This window comes from Sorex fumeus, unplaced genomic scaffold (assembly GCF_029834395.1).
Source record: "Sorex fumeus unplaced genomic scaffold, SorFum_2.1 ptg000050l, whole genome shotgun sequence".
Lineage (NCBI taxonomy): Eukaryota > Metazoa > Chordata > Mammalia > Eulipotyphla > Soricidae > Sorex > Sorex fumeus.
The window spans coordinates 13,488,067-13,507,993 of NW_026606107.1; the positions used below are offsets into that span (position 1 = coordinate 13,488,067).

At 37.0% G+C, this 19,927-nt stretch overlaps 1 protein-coding gene across 1 annotated transcript in view; it reads left to right on the forward strand.

Moving 5' to 3' along the window:
* The window catches only part of POF1B (POF1B actin binding protein), a 135,306-nt gene that overhangs the window by 75,791 nt on the left and 39,588 nt on the right, over window positions 1-19,927 (forward strand). Inside the window, exons 7-8 of the mRNA XM_056124182.1 lie at window positions 15,158-15,288; window positions 18,298-18,325. Coding sequence (XP_055980157.1) covers window positions 15,158-15,288; window positions 18,298-18,325 — 159 coding nt within the window. The remainder of the gene's footprint in view (window positions 1-15,157; window positions 15,289-18,297; window positions 18,326-19,927) is intronic.

Sequence of the window (19,927 nt, forward strand, 5' to 3'; positions counted from 1 at the left end):
GCCTCATCCAGTTACTCCAAATACAGCATTTAAGTTGGGCTGAAGCGATAGCATAGAGGGTAGGGCATTTGCCTTGCACACGGCCAACTTGAGTTCAATTCCCCCGCCCCTCTAAAAGAGCCCAATAGACGAACAACGAGAGGACAGTGCTACGGTGCTACAACATTTAAGTTATTTCATCCCATGTTGATTCTTCTTCATGCTTACTTCATTTAACATGAATATCTCATTGTTTTGATTTACATTTCCCTGATAATAAATGATTACATGCACTTTTTTTCTATTTCTACTAGCGATCTTTGGGGAAATATCTGTTTATATCTTTCCTCATATTTTTATAGGGTTATTTTATGCAGCTGTTGAGCTTTCTGAGTACTTTATTTATCTTGCCTTTTACATGATGTCTTATGTACAAATATTTTGTACCATTCTGTAGGATATCTTTTATATATAACTTGAGTTTCTTTTGCCATGGAAAACCTTTATAATAGGATGTAATCCTGTTTTTTTTTTAACTTTTGGATTTGTTGAGTTAGCTACTGGAGTCAAATAATTGGAGATAGCACTGAGATTCATATCCTGTAAGCATTGCCTATATTTTTGTTAATGTAATTTATAGATTATTGTCTAATTGTGAGTATGCTATCTACTTTGAATTAACTTTTGTGACTGGTATGATATATGGTTCCACTTTCTTTTACTTTATGTTTGTAGTACCTAGTTTTCCCAGAACCATTTGTTATGAGTCTTTCCTTTGTCCACTTAATGCATCCATTTCCTTTATCATAATTCTCACAGTTAAACTCTGAGTTCTCAATTATGTTCAATTTGTGAGTCTACATTTGTTCTCCAAGTTTATAGTATAATTTGAAATCATGAAATATGTGTCTGACTTTTTTCTCTCTGAATTGCTTTGGATGTTCAGGAATCTTTATAAATAAACAAAACTTTTAGTAGTTTGTTTTAAATCCTTGAGGGATGTTGTCATAATTTAAATAGAATTGCACTGAATTGATATAATATGTTACACAGCATGGTAATTTTGACAGTGTTAATTGTTCTACAGATGTTGTACAATTCTAATAATCCATTCCTTTATTTTAGGTTCTACAGGCTAGGGACATAGAGTTGTTCACAGTCACCTTTTATGATCTTTTGTATTTCTGAAGTATATGATGTAAATTCTTTCCTTTATTCTCTTATCCAATTTATTTGTTTTTTTCCTCTCTTTTTTTTTCATGAGTCTAGCTAATCAATTTTGAATCTTGTTTTTTCTTTTGAAAAACTGGCTTCCTGGTTACATTGACTCTGTTTTTAAAATTTCTGTGTCATTTATCTCTATTCTAATATTTATTATTACCTTCTACTTCCTTTGGAATTTATTTGTTTTTCATTTTCTGTGAATGTGAGAGTAGGTCTTTCCTGATGTAAGCCTGTATTGTTATGAATACTGCTTTTGCTGTTTACATAGTTTCTTACAGTTTGTCTTAATGCTTGTGAATTTTGAGATATATTTTAAATTTCTTCTTCGATTTCCTCTTTTGTATTTTGTTTGCTTGCTTGCTTTTGAGGTTTGGGATCATACTTCGCAGTGTCCAAGGCTTATTCGAGGTTCTTTCCTAAGATGTGCCCGAGGGACTGTATTTTATGCCTGCATCAGACTAAGGTTGTCTATAAGAAGGCAAGTGCAGTGACCTCTATACTGTCTATCTAGCTTCTTATTTCCTCTTTGTTCCAGTAGTTATTTAACATTATATTGTCCAGTCTCCAAACATTTCCATTTTTCCCTTTATAAAAAAGTATGTGGCAAGCTACCAAGAGTATCTCACCTGCACGGCAAAGCCTGGCAAGCTCCCCGTGACGTATTCGATATGCCAAACACAGTAACAAGACTCACAATGTTACTGGGCCCGCTCAAGCAAATAGATATACAATGGGAGGACAGTGACGGTGATTATTTAATTTAAGCCACTATAATTTATAGTTTTACAATACTGTCAATAGTAGGGATTCATGCATACAACATTCTGACCACCAGACCCACCTCCTTAATTCCTGTTTCCCTCCACCCTTGTCACAAGGTTTCCCATTCTTCTCCTTTCCCACCTCTTTTCCTTCCACATCCTACTTCCCAAGTCTTACTGCCCTACTCATTTTGGCTATAGACCAATTCATAGATTCTATAGCTTTGGCTATTTGTTGTTCCCATACTAAGAATTTTTATATTCCCCATATGAGACAGGTAATTTTGTATGTCTCTCTTTCCTTATGACTTCACTCAGCATGATAACCTCCAGTTTCATTCACACAGAGGAAAGTTGTGTAATTTTGTCTTTTCTTAACACCAGGTATTATTCCATAGTGTATATATACACCATGGTTTCTTTATCCATTCATTTATTCTTGGACCTTTGGGCTGTTTTTAGATTTTAGCTACTGTGAATAGTGTTGCATTGAACATAAGAGTTCAGATGCCCCAAAGACTCTGGGATAAAACAACTAGTATTGCTGTGGACATGGGAAAAAAAGGATCCTCGTAGACTTCTGGTGAGAATGTTGGCCTATTCAATGTTTTGGAAAACATTTCTCAAAAAAAAAATAAGAATTTAACTTTCATATGACCCACCGTCCCAATTTTCTGTTTATATATTTTATTATTTTTTATTAGTGAATCACCGTGGGGTACAGTTACGGACTTACAAACTTTCGTGCTTGTGTTTCAGGCATACAATGATCGAGTACCCATCCCTCTCCCAGTGTTCATTCTCCACCACCAATGATCCCAGTATCCCTCCGACCACCCCCACTCCGTTGCCCCCCCCACCCTATCCCACCTCTGTGGCAGGGCATTCCCTTTTGTTCTCTCTTTCCTTTTGGGTGTTGTACTTTACACTAGAGGCATTGAATGGCCATTGTGTTCTATCTATAGTCTACATTGAGTTCGCATCTCCCAACCAGAGCTGGTCCTTCTAATACCCTTTACTTGGTGTTCCCTTCTCTATCTGAGCTACCTAAGAATAGTAGAGATAAGGACAAGGAGGTTTACTCCGTGGCTTGGAAGCCGACCTCAAATGCTTGGGGAAAAAGCAGCTCTGTTTATGTTTAATTTGTACTCTCATACCATTGTAGACTGTGAAGATACTTCATATGATTTCTATTTTTGTGAGTTTACATATACGCAAATTGCATCCCACCATGTTATCAATCCTGGAGACTGTTCCACGTGCACTAGAGAAAATTTTATATTTGGAGAGAAGAAAGTCCTGTAAATTCCTACAGATCCCAATTCTTCAAAGTCTTTGTTTAGAGCTCTTGTTTATTTATTGATGTTCTGTCTGATTGATCTGTCCAATAACGAGGGTGACTATTAAGGTTTTTCTAGTGCTATTATGTTGTTCTGTACATGTCCTCAGGGATATAGGCATTTTATTTACAAACTCTGATGCCCCTTCATTCTGTGTATGCATTGTTATAAGAGTTAGGTCATCTTGATCTATTGATTCCTTAAACAGTATATTCTGGACAACCCCATCTCTTACTATTTTCTTTATCTCAAATATTAATTACCTGAATATGGGTATGGTTGTCCCTGATGTTTTAGTCTGCTGTCCAACTCTATGTTGCTTAATATTTCTCTCTGATCCCTTACTTATTATGAGAGTTAAAGTGTATATCTTGTAAGAAGCATATAATTGAATTTTGCTTCCTATCCATTCAGCCAATTTGTGCCTTTTTTTTGATAGGAAAGTTCAGTCCTTTGATACTGAGAAAGTATTGATAGGAAACAACTTGTCATTTTTGTAGGGGGATTTTGGTCATTTTTTTGTTTTTCTTTTTTTCTCTTTCTTTCTTTCTTTTTTGGTGGGAGGGGGCGTTTGGGGGTTATACCTGGTGATGCGCAATCCAGTATAGATAAATTCCATTTTTTGCTAAATATTAATATTCAGGTTTCATATTATTGTTAAGCAACTGGTATTTATTGATGAATTAATGAATGTTCTATTTTACTTCTTTTTTACTGATGAAAACTATTTTATGTGTTTGACTATCTAACACTTTTTTATTTGTGTCTGTTGATAATATTTTTTTCAAACTAATTTGAGCCAATAAAGTGTTATTATTTTGATCAATTATTTCTGCTCCTTAAAACCTACAATCCAGATGCATAACACTTTTTGGTTCAAACGTTCAATATCTTCTTACCTTCTGGTCACTGAGCCTGTCCTTTGACAGATTCATTGGTGAACTTAAGATTTCCTCTACAATTATCACTGACTCTGGCTTTGTAATCTATAAGAATGTAATCATTCATATAAATAATCTGGTGACAATGATTCTAATATCATTTTCTTCTCTTTACCTCACCATAATTTATTTCAATTTTATTTAGTATAGGCTTTTTTAAGGTATGGAAAGGTTTCTTAATGTAAGGTAAAACAGTGGGGAAACTTACTGAATATATAAAGTAGCTATTTGAATATGATTTATTATATATTCTATTTTTTTCTAATTAAACCCAGAATCAAAATCTATACACACATTCCAGTGTGTTTAGAAAGACTTAGAAAGACTTGGTAGCATGGTTCTTTCATTCATTACACATTTTATAAAAATTCAATATGCACTCTTTTCAGGTATATTTCTATGCACTGCTGGAAACAAACACACAAGGTGTTGTTTCTCTCTCAAGGACTATGTTCTTTTTAGAAAAATTAAAAACTGTACCTATATTAAATAGCACAGCGGGTAGAGCATTTGCCTTGCTCGTGGCCAACCCGGGTTCGATTCCTCCATCCTTCTTGGAGAGCCTGGCAAGCTCCCCGTGGTATATATGCCAAAATTAGTAACAACAAGTCTCACAATGGAGACGTTACTGGTGACCACTGGAGCAAATCAATGAACAACAGGAGGACAGTGCCGCAGTGCTACCTATATTAAAGAATAGACTGGTAAGGTACATAAACAGAGGCACAGATAAATGCTATGATAATTTTAAAAATAGAACAAACCTAACTTTTTCTTTTTTTCTTTTTAAATTAATTTACTTAATTTAATCACCATGAGATACACAGTTACAAATTTGTTCATGACTGGGTGTCAGTATTACAATGTATCAACACCTATCCCTTCACCAGTGTATATTTCCCACCACCAATGTGCCCAGTTTCCCCCTGCCAGCCCTCCCCCCTTTTTTTAATCACTTGATCACTTGATGTACCGTTAGTCATTGATTTGCTCGAGCGGGCGCCAGTAACGTCTCCATTCATCCCTGTTGTGTGCTAGCATAGCCCAATGGCATCTGCTCATTCTAGGAACACAAAGAGCCTCAAACTGATCGTTCATGGTCTTGATGAAGAAATCTGACCATCTCGTAGGTGGGCGGCCACGCGATCTTTTGACGTCCAGTGGAATCCAGTTGGTAATGGCTCTAGTCCAGCGGTCATCTCTAAATCTCATTATGTGTCTAGTGCATCTGATTTTTGACACCTTGGCAAACAAGACAGCCTCCCTGATTCTTGAGCGTTGACGGAGGTCGAAACTCCGGATTCTTTCTCTCATTAGAGTGAAGCATGATACTCCAAGCATAGCTCTTTTGATTCCTCTTTGAGAGACCCGAATAGCGTTCTCATCCTGTTTTCGTTGGGCTCAGGTATCTGAGGCGTATGTTAATGCAGGAAGAACAGTGGAATTGAAGAGATGTGCTCAGAGTTGGAGGTTCTTCATCCTCTTATTTATTTCTTTGACGCTCTTGAAGGCATTCCAAGCCGCTCTCTTCCTCCTGCGCAACTCAGGTGCCAGATCATTCGTCATGTTGACTTCTCGACCTAGGTAGACATAGCTGTTGAATTCGGAGATGGTCATTCCGTTGAGAGTGAATGGAACGTCAGGAACAAGCCTGTTTCTCAGAAACATTGTCTTTGTGATATTCAGCTGTAATCCGACCTTTCCACACTCACAGTCAAAGTTGGCCAGCATTCGTGCCTCTTGGCTGATGTTTGGTGTTATTAGAACGATGTCACCAGCAAAGCGGAGGTGGTGTAGTTGCCAACCATCTATCTTCACTCCCATTCCTTCCCATTCCAGTCATCGCATGACGTTCTCGAGGGTGGCACTGAAGAGTTTCGGTGAAATAGTTTCACCCTGCCGAACCCCTCTCTTGACATCAATGATCACTTCTTTGTAGCATGGTGAGATCCTGGTAGTGATTCCATAATACAGCTCACGGAGGATCCTGATGTATTGAGTTTGAACGCCCTGGTTGGCTAGGGCTTCAATGACCGCTTCTCTCACAACAGAATCAAAGGCCTTCTTTATATTATATTATATTATATTATATTATATTATATTATATTATATTATATTGTAGCGGTAGGGCGTTTGCCTTACAAGCGGCCAACATGGCTGACCTGAGTTCAATTCCTCTGCCCCTCTCGGAGAGCCCGGCAAGCTACCGAGAGTATCTCGCCCGCACCGCAGAGCCTGGCAAGCTACCCGTGATGTATTCGATATGCCAAACACAGTAACAACAAGTCTCATGATGGAGACGTTACTGGGGCCGCTCGAGCAAATCAATGAACAACGGGAGGACCGTGGTTATTATATTATATTCTTTTATATATATTTATTGAATTACTGTGGGGAAAGTTAGAAAGCTTTCAGGTTTAAGTCTCGGTCATGCAATGATCAAACACCTTTCCCTTCACCAGTACTTATTTTTCACCACGAAGAACCCCAATATACCCCCTCCCACCCCTTCCAATACCTGTGAGGAAGATGAATTCTACTTAACTCTCTATGTACTTCGATTACATTAATTATTTTGACAAAAGATGCACCATTATTGTTTAGAGTTTACACCCAACAATCAGAACTGCTGAAAAGGCATTGTGAAATAATTTGTTTTCTACAGCTGATTGTGAGAACCATTTGTGCACAGCCGCAATAGCAGCTGTGCGATTTTGGATTTCTGATATTTTACTTATTAAGTCTGGAGGGATTTCTGCCAAGAGCCAGATAACTACGAGATTGGTTTCTGTGGCTCTGGAGCCATGGCCATGCTGGAGAGCCACTCGTGAGGGGCAACTCGTGACCTCGGTAAGGTGTGAAGGATGAGCTGGGAACACCCCCCTTCCCATGAGGTTGCAGTTGCCCCATCACTGCTGGCTCATACTTGGCTTTCCAAAAAGCTCCAAGGCGGCCGCCATCTTGCTGCCCAGGGGGAAAAAGGTGGAAGGGAGCGACACCCCTTCCCTCCCAGTAAGGCATGTTACCTTGGATTAACGCATAGTCCATTCACTTTTCTGCCTCAAGCTGCCAGGCTCTGCATTAAGTTCCTTGTGCCTCTGGAGCCATAGCTGTGCCAGAGAGCCATTCATGGGGGGAAACTCGTGACCTTGGCAGGGCATGAAGGATGAGCCGGGAACGCCCCCTTCCCATGAGGTTGCAGTTGTCCCTTCACCACCGGCTCATACCTGGCTTTCCAAAATGCTCCGAGGTGGCTGCCATCTTGCTGCCCAGGGGGAAAAAAGAAACCTAACTTTTTTCAAGTTGAATTATCTTGTTCAATGACATAATGCAATAGGTACATACATGTATGCACAGACACACAATAAACAAGGACTGCCTTAAGACTTAACAAAGAGGAGACAGAGCAAAACTGCAGTGGATAGGGCATTTGCCTTTCAGCCAACCCAGATTCTATTTGGCACCCCATATTGTTCCTCCCAGCCTACCAGGAGTGGTCCCTTATCACAAATGTAGGAGTATCTATCACTGAGCATAACTGGAAGTGGCCCCCAAACAGGAGAAAAAGACCTAACTAGGAATAATTTCAGTGTAATTTGTTCAAACTAGTAAACCTACCTAGGCTTAGGCTTTGTTTTCTTTAAAAATTCCCCTTCGGTGTTTTTTGTGTAATTGATTTTAAGGTTATAAAATACATGAGCTGTTGCTTATCCATTAAGCTCTTATATTCATCCTGAAGATCTGAATGATAATATAGCTGGGTAGGGTATTCTTGGTGAGGTGTTCATATCATTTTTTTCCAAAAAATGATATACTATCATTTTCTTTTTGCCAACAAAGTGTCATTTGGGACATTTGCTATGATATTCAGTAAGCTCCTTTGTAATTGTCTTCTTATATTTTGCTGCTCACAATATTGTTTTTCTTTGGTTTTTGTCATTCTTATCATCATTGATGTGTTGTAGAGTAATTTCATTTGGGGTTATTTTAATTGGGACCTTTCAGTGTCCCTTTTGGGTCTATGTACCTACACTAGTTTCTGGGAATATTTCAACTATGATTTCTTTGACTAAATTACAACACCCTCCTTTTCCTCAGGAACTCTGGTTATTCTTATATTGTTCCTCTTGAATGCAAGTGTTTTTCATTATTTTAAAATATTTATTCAAGCTTCTGCTGTTTTTCAGAGATTTCCTTCATCTCATCTTGGAGTTTGATGACCTTATCCTCAGATGCTCTTATTCTGTTTCAAGACCCTCCACTGAGTTTTTATTTTACCTACCAAACTGTTCAGTTCTGTAACTTCTAAATGTAGTTTTCTCATTTCTTCTTTCATTCATTCCTGTGCATTGACTACCTGCAACATTGTTTCTTTGAGCTCATTAGGCATCCTCAAATGATATCTCTGAAGTCCTTACATGAAAGATTATAGACGTGGTTAGTATTGGGAGAGACTTACTGACTACTATATTTGTTGAATGACTGAGCTTGGTGTAGTTCTACACTGTTTTTCATTGCTTCTGCTGCAGTCTGGGCATGAGTTTATGTGATTTACCATGGCGCCACTACCAAGGTGATCTCTGAGGGGATCAGATTCTCTCTTTCTTCCCTACTATATCTATCCCAGCTAATTTTATTGTTAATAAATAATTGCTTAGAGATTTTTTGTTTTATAGCACTCTGGGGAAAACTTTCAATGTCCTTGGTCTTTCCCTTCTTCTCTTTGTAATTTAGGGTTTCATGATTTCTTACTACCACAACTGCATTTGTGGATTTTTCTGAGAGTACCTGATTGGAACTATGTTCGTGTTCATATAGCATAGTATTGCTGAGGGTAGTAAATCCACTCTAGGTTCTGTAAATTTACAGTCTTAATGTGTGTTCCCTGTGAGATGTGGAGGTGGGAAGTATCACATGGGTACTAATGTGGCTGCATGTTACCAAGATTCCTGAAAAAGGATCCTGTTGCTCTGGTGGGCACAGGTAAATAACAGGGTCCTTTGTGGTCCCCAAAGCCCTAAGTTGGAATTTTTAAATTAGGAAAAATACAGCATGGAAATGGAATTTTGGTGCTCTCTCTCAGCTCATCACAAAGTGCTATCCTGCTGGATCTTGCTTTAATGGCACTCAGAGTAGGATGTGGGGAGGAAGGCAGTTTCTCATTACTCTCCTTAGAACAAATATCTACTTAATGCCCACTGTATATGGACACTATGCTTAGTGCTATAATTAATGTACATCTATGAATATAATAATATGTATATAAAAAGGGTAAAGTATTACTTACTACTCTTCTACCTTGAGGTGTCTTTTGCTGAAAGATGTCAATTTTTAATTTAATGCTATTACTTTTTCTCTAGTTAATTAAAATTTATTACCTAATCTTCAGGTATATTGTGCATAGTCTCACAGTAAGAAAATAAAACTATAGTTTTCAGTTATAACCCAGATTCTCCAAAATAATTCAACTAGAGACATTGTATGAAACTAAGAAAACAAACACAGCTGCCATCAGAAGGAGCAATATTGTTTAGTGTTTATAAGACAGAATAATCTCATCCAATATTTATTTAAAAATCATAGCACAGTGTCTGCTACATCATAACGGATAAATATTATCATCTATTATCATTTATAAAAGTGAAATAACTTTCCTTTCATAAAATTTAATACCTTTATTTAGTTAACAAGCACAGACACCTTGTTTATTTAAATTATTTTTGTCCTGGACTCTGTGTTTTATTTAGCTGTTTAAATCTGTCATTAAAAATCACATAAATAAACATTAGTAATGAAAATAAAAATTCATGTTAGCAGAAAATCATAATCCTTGAAGCTCAAGTCATGTAAAGTGCAATGACATGAATGTGCAAAATTATTTTAAGATATTTGAGACCATAAATTGTCTATGTCGAATTAATCAAAGACAAAAATATGATTTTCACAGAATTATGAGGTTACTATAATAAGCTAAGAGAATATGAAAAATATAAGCATATCAATTTGGTTGTTCAGTGATTCTAATATGGAAACTTAATATTTGGGCATATTTTGCTAAATAATGAGCCCTTTCACTTGGGAAAGTTATATTATAGTTACACATAGGAAGGTAAATGTAGCCAGCTACAACAGTGAAATTTCTTGAAGGTATATGGAATGATGTTGACATGATAGATTTTTTTCTCTTAATGAGTTATTTTGATTTTTAAAATCATATTTGATCTTGTGATTTTATATATCTTCCAGGTTGGTGAATATATAGATACCCCACAAGAGCAATAGGGCATGAGCAGTAAAATCAGATATATTCATGATAAATATTAATAAAGACTTCTTTTATTTTATTTCATTTATTGAGAGGGGGGCTGGAGCAATAGCACAGTGGGTAGGGCGATTGCTTTGCACGCAGCCAACATAGCCGACCCGAGTTCGATTCCTCCACCCCTCTGGAGAGCCTGGCAAGCTACCGAGAGCATCGCGCCCGCACGGCAAAGCCTGGCAAGCTACCTGTGGCGTATTCGATATGCTAAATACAGTAACAACAAAGTCTCACAATGGAGACGTTACTGGGCCCGCTCGAGCAAATCGATGAACAACGAGAGGACTGTGACAGTGACAGTTATTGAGAGGGAGTTTACTGCCAATCTCCAAAAATCCAGGAAAAACTCAACTGTCAATATCTAACTCCACAACTTCAGTTTAGTTGTTTAAATTACTGATCATAATTTGGAAAGAATGTGCTAGTGATTATTACAATGAACTTGAGGAAAGACTGGTTATACTCTTTTTGGCTTACTTAACCATTCTTGGTTGGCTCCTTTAAAAACCAAGCTTGTAAGAAAATTCTTTGGCAAAAGAAACATGGGCTAAAACTAAATGACAGCTGAGTGGGAAAAATATTTGCACTCAACATTTCAGAAAGATAGCTGATATCCAGGATATATAAGTACTCACAAAGATCAATAAAAAAAAAACAATCAGTAGAACTCATAAAAATGGAGAGAGAAAATGAACAGATACTTTCCTGAGAAAGAACAACAGGCATATGGAAAATGTTGATCATCACTTATTATTATGGAAATTCAATTCAAGATAATAAGATACGACATTACACCATTGATAATGGCACAGATGAAAAATAATGGCAACAATATGTTGGCAGGGATTTGGTGAAAAAGGAACCCTTTCCACTACTGATAAGAATGTTGTCCGCTCCAACCACTATGGAAAACAGTATTGAGGGTTCTCAGTAAAGTCAGAATTGATGTCCTAGTAATTCAAATTTGGACTCTCTAACCCCAGAGCAGAAAACCTTTCATTCAAAAGGACATATGCACACCACTACTCATTGCAGCACTCAGTATAATAGCTAAGATTTGAAATCAACCTAGATATCCTAGATATGCAAGGAGATATAAGTGGATCGTGAGGATGTGATATATAAATATAAATATATATATATATATATACACACACACAATGAAATACATAGCTGTAAGGAAAGATGGAATCATGCAATTTGCAGCAACATGGATGGAACTAGAAGATACTTTAAATGAAGTCACTTAATCACTTAATCACTTAACTTCCCATTAGTCATCAATTTGCTTGAGCGGGCGCCAGTAACGTCTCCATTTGTCCCTGTCGCATGCTAGTGTAGCCCAATGGCGTCTGTTCGCTCTAGGAACATGAAGAGCCTCAAACCGATCATTCATGATCTTGATGAAGAATTCTGACCATCTGGTAGGTGGGCAGCCACGCGGTCTTTTGACATCCTGTGGAATCCAGTCGGTAACAGCTCTAGTCCAGCGGTCGTCTTTAAAACTCATGACATGACCAGCCCATCTGATTTTTGACACCTTGGCAAACGAGACAGCATCCCTAATTCTTGATCGTTGATGGATGTTGGAAGTCCGGATTCTTTCTCTCATTTGAGTGAAACGTGATATTCCAAGCATAGCTCTTTCAATTCTTCTTTGGGAGACCTGAATAGCGTTCTCATCCTGTTTGCGTAGGGCCCAGGTCTCTGAGGCATATGTTAATGCAGGAAGAACAGTGGAATCAAAGAGATGTGCCCGGAGCCGGAGGTTCTTCATTCTCTTAGCTATTTCTTCGATGCTCTTGAAGGCGTTCCAAGCCGCTCTCTTCCTCCTGCGCAGCTCAGGTGCCAGGTCATTTGTCATGTTGACTTCTCGACCTAGGTACACATAACTGTTGCATTCAGAGATGGTCGTTCCGTTGAGAGCGAATGGGGTGTGGAAAGGTAGGACTACAGCTGAATCTTATGAAGACAATGTTTATGAGAAACAGCCTCGTTCCTGACGCCCCATTACTTTAAATGAAGTAAGCCAGAAAAAAAGTATAAACACAGGATTTATCACTTATATGTGCTGGTTAGAATAACTTAATAAGAGAACACAATGTTTTTATTATTATTATTATTATTAGTGAAACACCATAAGGTACAGTTATAGAACTTACAAATTTTTATGCTTGGGTTTCAATTATATAATGTTCGAGTACCCATCCCTTCACCAGTGCCCATTTTCCACCACCACTGATCCCAGTATCCCTCGCACCCCCTTCCTCCCCTTCGCCATCCCACCATGCCTCTGTGGCAGGGTATTCCTTTTGTTCTCCCTCTCCTTTTGGGTTCTGTGGTTGGCAAAAGAGGCATTGAGTGGCAATCATGTCCGGTCTATAGTCTACTTTCAGCATGCATCTCCCATCCTGGGAGGATCCTCCCAACACCCTTTATTTGGTGCTCCTTTCTCTATCATAGCTGCCTTTTCCCCTGGCTATTGTGGCTGGCCTCCAAGCCACGGAGTGAACCTCCTGGTACTTATCTCGGCTATTCTTAGGTGTTAGTCTCCTATTTTGTTACTTTATGTTCCCCAGATGAATGCAATCTTTCTATGTCTGTCCCTCTTTTTCTGACTCATTTCACTTATTAGCATGATACTTTCCATGTAGTACCACTGTATGTAAATTTCATGACTTCATCTTTTCTAACAGCTACATAGTACTCCATTGTGTAGATGTACCAAAGTTTCTTTAACCAGTCATCTCTTCTCAGGCACTCAGGTTTTTTCCCAGATTCTAGCTATTGTAAACAGTGCTGCAAATAACAAACAAGTGCAGATGTCACTTTGACTACACTTTTTTGCCTCTCTGGGATATATTTCCAGGACTGGTATTGCTGGGTCAAATGGGAGTCAATTTCTAATGTATTGAGAATTGTCCATACTGTTTTCCAAAAGGGCTGAACCAGTCGGCATTCCCACCAGCAGTGGAGGAGGGTCCCTTTCTCGCCACATCCGCGCCAACACTGGTTGCTTTTGTTCTTCTGGATGTGGGCCAGAAATCAAGCTCTCACTATTCGCAGATGATATGATACTATACATATAGAACCCTAAAACCTCTACCAAGTAATTCCTAGAAACAATAGACTTGTATAGTAAAGTTGCAGGCTATAAAATCAATGCCCAAAAGTCCATGGCTTTCCTATATGTAAATAGTGAGAGAGAAGAAAGTGACATGAAAAAAAACCAATCCCATTCACAATTGTGCCCCAGAAAAATCAAGTACCTAGGAATCAGCTTGACTAAGGAAGTAAAGAACCTGTACAAAGAAAACTACAACACACTACTTCAGGAAATAAAATAGGACACGAGAAAATGGAAAGATATCCCCTGCTCATGGATCGAGAGAATTAACATTGTCAAAATGACAATACTTCCCAAAGCATTGTACAAATTCAATACGATCCCTATAATGATACCCATGACATTCTTCAAATAAATGGAGCAAACACTCCTGAAATTCATATGTAACAATAAGCCCCCACGAATATCTAAAGCAATTCTTCGAAAAAGAAAATGGGAGGAATCAACCTCCCTAACTTCAAACTCTACTACAAATCAATACTAATTTAAACAGCATGGTACTGGAACAAAAGCAGAACAGCCCAGTAACGTCTCCATTGTGAGACTTTGTTGTTACTGTGTTTGGTATATCAAATATGTCATGAGTAGCTTGCCAGGCTTTGCCATGCGGGCGAGATACTCTTGGTAGCTTGCCGGGCTCTCCGAGAGGGGTGAAGGAATTGAACTCAGGTCAGCCTTGTCAGCCGCGTGCAAGGCCAACGCCCTACCTGCTGTGCTATCACTCCAGCTCATGGAATGCAACTCAAGTATTAAAACTCAGATATGATTGAGGAATGGAAAAAAAGTGTTCAGTAATATTAAAAGATTAATATCAAGATATGAAAGTAATAGAACAAATCTTCATTTAGACCCTTCTTATAGTATTTTGTCTTTAGGATTTCAAATGTCTCTGAAGACTACATATTTTCTCTACTTGGCACACATCTCATGTCAGACTAACTAGGCACTTGAACCAAAATAAAACAATGAAGTGACTCCAATAAGAAACAGAAAATCCTTGACTTGAGAAACTTAACTTTAAAATATATTAAGTCAAGCTGACCTTCAAAAGAAGATGCAACTTCAAATGAAAGTAATTCTATAGTTAGTACAATTCAAATAATTTAGTTTTTCTACAGAAAAAATAAAGAAAGCCATATGGTAATAATGAATAATTCAGTATTGATCTACTGATTTTACTTATATTTAGCATCTGCATTCAAAAAATTTATGTAAATTACCTGTTTGCCTTTATTATATATAGACACAAGTGAAATGAAATTCAAAATGTTGTGGTGGTTTGGCCATTCATTTAAATTCCTTTCAAATTGAAAAATATATACTCCAAATTAAAAAAAATGTGGCAGTTTGTAATTAACTTTATTGTTATTTCACTTTTTATTTTTTTATTTTGCTTTTTAAAAGTTTGACATAAATACATCTGTGAACTAGAAACACTTAAAATTGATATAAATATTTTTCTACAGGTGATAATTCAGGACGATGGCCCTGAAAAATTGGACCCCAAATATTTTGGAGAGTTGCTTGCTGATCTAAGTCGCAAAAATACAGATCTATACCACTGCTTATTAGAACATTTGCAGAAAATTGGAGGAAGGTATTGTAAATACATAATTTTTATGTCACTATCAATATCTTATAATATTTTAAAATTCTCTTTCCCTCTGCCCTCTTACCGCTGTTGTAGATATAATGAACAGTGTGCTCAATATATATACACAAACAAGCTTTAGTGTATACACACTCACTTATGGTGCTCAGATGGTATCACACACTTTTGGTAGAGATGTTTGCACATGTGCTCCACAGTGATTATATTCTTTAGTATATGCTCACTGGGTATCCCACTTTTAAACCAAATCACACACAATTGGCTGAAATACATCCAAGAGGTCACGTACTTTGTTATGGTACTTGGAGTACCGAACAGCAGAGCTCCTGGAACCACTTCATATGTGGGGCGATCAAACTTGCAGCTTCACACTTGCAAGACTTCTGCTTTTTCCACTGATCCATCCTCAGTCCCTCTATACTCCAGTATCTAGGGAGTGTGATTTAGGCCACACATGCTGGTACTCAGAGATAATAACTTTACTTCTGACAGTACTGGAGGGACCATATACAGTTTTAAGAATGAACCAGTGTCACATATAAGGCACATGTAAGGCACATGTGTATGCCACATATAAAGGCATGCACCACACCTTCTTTGTTGTTTTTCCAACCCCATCTCTCTATTATTTCTAGTTGATTTATTCTGAATAGCTGTTTTAAGTTCTAAGCAAAATTCTAATACTTTTAGTGGGGAAACATGAAGCACAAGTAAATCTGAGTAAATGTCTCCATTTAAGAGATAATATACTCCACAAAGGTCATCAAAATATCACATAAACATCTCTAAAAATTGCAAAGTATTAAATTTAATTCCAAGAGTATCGAAAATGCAAAAATATAAATAAATTAAAAGGAAACTTTTTAATGCACGGTCATGGTCCTCCCGTTGTTCATCGATTTGCTCGAGTGGGCCCAGTAACGTCTCCATCATGAGACTTGTTACTGTGTTTGGTATATCGAGTACATCACGGGTAGCTTGCCAGGCTTTGCTGTACAGGTGAGATACTCTCGGGAGCTTGCCGGGCTCTCCGAGAGGGGCTGAGGAATCGAACTCGGGTCGGCCATGTTGGCCGCTTGCAAGGCAAACACCCTACCCACTGTGCTATCGCTCTAGTCCCAAAAGGAAACTAATGACTTTATTAATAAACACTCCAGAATTGAGAATGCTTATAAAAGTTTGTCAAAGTTTTGTTTCTGATCATATTATGAAAATAAAAATTATCCACAGAAAGAAAACCAAAAATACTTCAAATTCATATTCTCTAAACATGATGGTTTTCAACAGCTACTTGGTCAATAAAGAAACGAAACAAGAAATTAAAAACACTTTAAAACAAAAGAAGGGACTGGAGTAATAATAAAGCAGGTAGGGCGTTTGCCTTGCACGTGGCCAACCCAGGTTCGATTCCCAGCATCCCATATGGTTCCCTGAGCACCGCCAGGGGTAATTCCTGAGCGCAGAGCCAGGAGTAACCCCTGTGCATTGCTGAGTGTGACCCAAAAAGCAAAATAAAAATAAAAGTAAAACAAAAGAAAATTTAAATAGTTATCAGGAACTATAAGGAACACAAAAGTTGTATTGAGAAGGAATTTTATATTGTCACTTTTTATGGAGCAAGAAAAATAATAAATAAAAATTTAATTATGTAACTAAATCATTTGGAAAAAGAACAATAAAACAAATGCAAAATTTAATAAAGGAATGAATAATCATAATGTAAAAATAAATGAGATACAAAAAATCAATGAAACTAAGACCTGTATTTTTTAAAACCATGAACAAGTTAGATTAGTAAACACCAGAATAAGATGAAAAAGTAAAGCAAAAAAGTAAAAGCCCTCCCGGTGATCATCAATTTGCTTGAGCGGGCCCAGTAACGTCTCCATTGGAGACTTTGTTTTTACTGTGTTTGGCATATCGAATATGTCACGGGGAGCTTGCCAGGCTCTGCCGTGCGGGTGAGATACTCTAGTAAAAAGATAAAACTCAAGTCAATAAATAATTAAAGAGAAGTAATCACAACAGGTAACAGAAATACAAAGGATAATAAGAGACTATTATGAATAACTGTATGCCAATTAATTTGATAATCTTGAAGAAATGAATAAAATTTTAATAAAATACACCCCTTCAAGATTGAACTCAGAAGTAATTGAAAACATTAATCAACATTAATGAATTAGAAATACAGTAATTAGATCAAAAATAAAATCAGGCCAGTCCTCCAGTAGCTACAAAGATCAGCTTATGGAAAAGCTATTGAAAATATCATATAACTAAAATGTACAGTCACTGTCAAAGTCAGTCATACTGTAATGTCACATAATCTCAGAAGACATTATTGTTAACCCTGTGACAGAAGCCAGGAAAGCTATGCATTAATATTATATCAGCTATAGAGCATTTTCGACCACAAGTGGTGCAGACCACAAATAATACTGTATCATGCTGTAATCCATGTACAGGAAAAAAAAGAACCATGGGCATAAAACTGATCTTTAAAATGTTTAAGCAATTCATTGTTTTCTTTCTTTCTTTCTTTCTTTCTTTCTTTCTTTCTTTCTTTCTTCCCTTTCTTTCTCTTTCTTTCTTTCTTTCTTTCTTTCTTCCCTTTCTTTCTTTCTTTCTTTCTTTCTTTCTTTCTTTCTTTCTTCATCAGATAACGTTTATTGATACACATGGGGAACTTCTACATCTATCCACAAGAGGACTAGTGCTAATGGATGATACTAACAACACGTGTAATACACTAGTTTTCTTAATTATGTATCTTTTATCATTTGCATATTGTTTATGAACTGTCTTTTGTCAAACACCATATTAGTTTTGAATTGTTAATTTGGATTATAAATTGTTGCTATTACTATGTATAAAAATAAGATAAAATAATTAGAATACTAGCATTCTTATGTAATATATACATTTGTATGGCAACATATACATTTTCAATTCATGCATTCTAACATTGATGATACTTTTTCATTTATGCAGTAAACAGGACTTTGAATCTACAGATGAGGTAAGAACTAAAACCACTGAAAATTTAATTGTTTGAATAACAAGTAGATTATTACATTTGACTAGTGAAAGAAATGATCTATGTGTATTTACAATGATATAATCATTTAGTATCTTTTAATGTCTGCAAAACAAATACTCATTTACACAAAAACTTATGTCATTTTATTATTTAAAAGTTTTGCTTTCCGGTAGAAATGACATCTGTACCTATATGTTCATTGCAGCACTGTTCACAATAGCCAAAATCTGGAAACAAACCAAGTGCCCTAGAACAGATGACTGGTTAAAGAAACTTTAGTACATCTACACAATGGAATATTGTGCAGCTGTAAGGAGAGATGAAGTCATGAAATTTGCTTATAAATGGATAGACATGGAGAGTATCATGTTAAGTGAAATGAATCAGAAAGAGATGGACAGCCATAGAAAGATTGCACTCATTTGTGGGTATAGAGTAACATAACATGAGGCTGACACCCAGGGACAGTAGATACAAGGGCCAGGAGGATTGCTCCATAACTGGAAGCCTGTCTCATGAGTGGAAGGGAGAAGGCAGCTGGAATAGAGAAGGGATCACTAAGAAAATGATGACTGGAGGAATTGGTCGGGATGGGAGATGTGTGCTTAAAGTAGATAATGGACCAAACATGATGACCTCTCAGTGTCTGTATTGATAACCATAATGCCCCAAAGTAGAGAGAGAGTATGGGGAATATTGGCTGTCATGGAGGCAAGGGGAGGGTGGGAAAGGGGGGGTATACTAGGTATATTGGTGGTGGGGAATGTGCACTGGTGGAGGGATGGGTGTTTGATCATTGTGTGATTGTAACCCAAACATGAAAGTTTGCAACTCTCACAGTGATTCAACAATTTTTTTTTTAAAAAATTGCTTTCAGAAAATTTAAACTTTCATTTACCACATACATACACTGATTTGGAAAACTGAACTATATATAAAATAAATAAGTGAAAAATTTATTTAATTTTACACTTTTCCAGAGGTCTTGCAATTTCTCACTTGTTCTCTCTTCGTTATTGAGGCACTATGGTTCGCAATATTGCTAATGGTGGTTTTTGTGTGGTTCGCAATATTGCTAATGGTGGTTTTTGTGTATACCTGTCTATTAAATTTATTTTGATATTTTCAAAAACCTTGTATATTCCATGAGATACAGCCAGCAACTTTAAGTAATTTATTAAAATTTTCAAGTGTTCTTTTATAGATGCATATTTTGACATTAACACTTAACAAAATATATCATCAAATAAGAAATAACTTAGAGCAATAAACAAGTATACCTCTTTTGTGTTACCTTTTATTTTGAGAGGTTGGGGGCAGTGCTCAGAGCTTTATCCTGGCTCTGTGCTCAGGGGTCACTGCTGGAGGATTCCAAGGACCATATGCAGTGCTGAAGATCATACTTGTTTGCCTCATGCTTGTCTGTCATATGCAGGACAAGTGACTTTGCCTTTGTAATTTCTCTGTGGTGCCTCTTTTGTATTAACAACAATTTTCAATGTATTTATACACTATATTTATTAAAATAGTTCAGTGAATCTGAAATTTTCTTTTAGAAGTACTCACCTCAGAGGCCAGAGA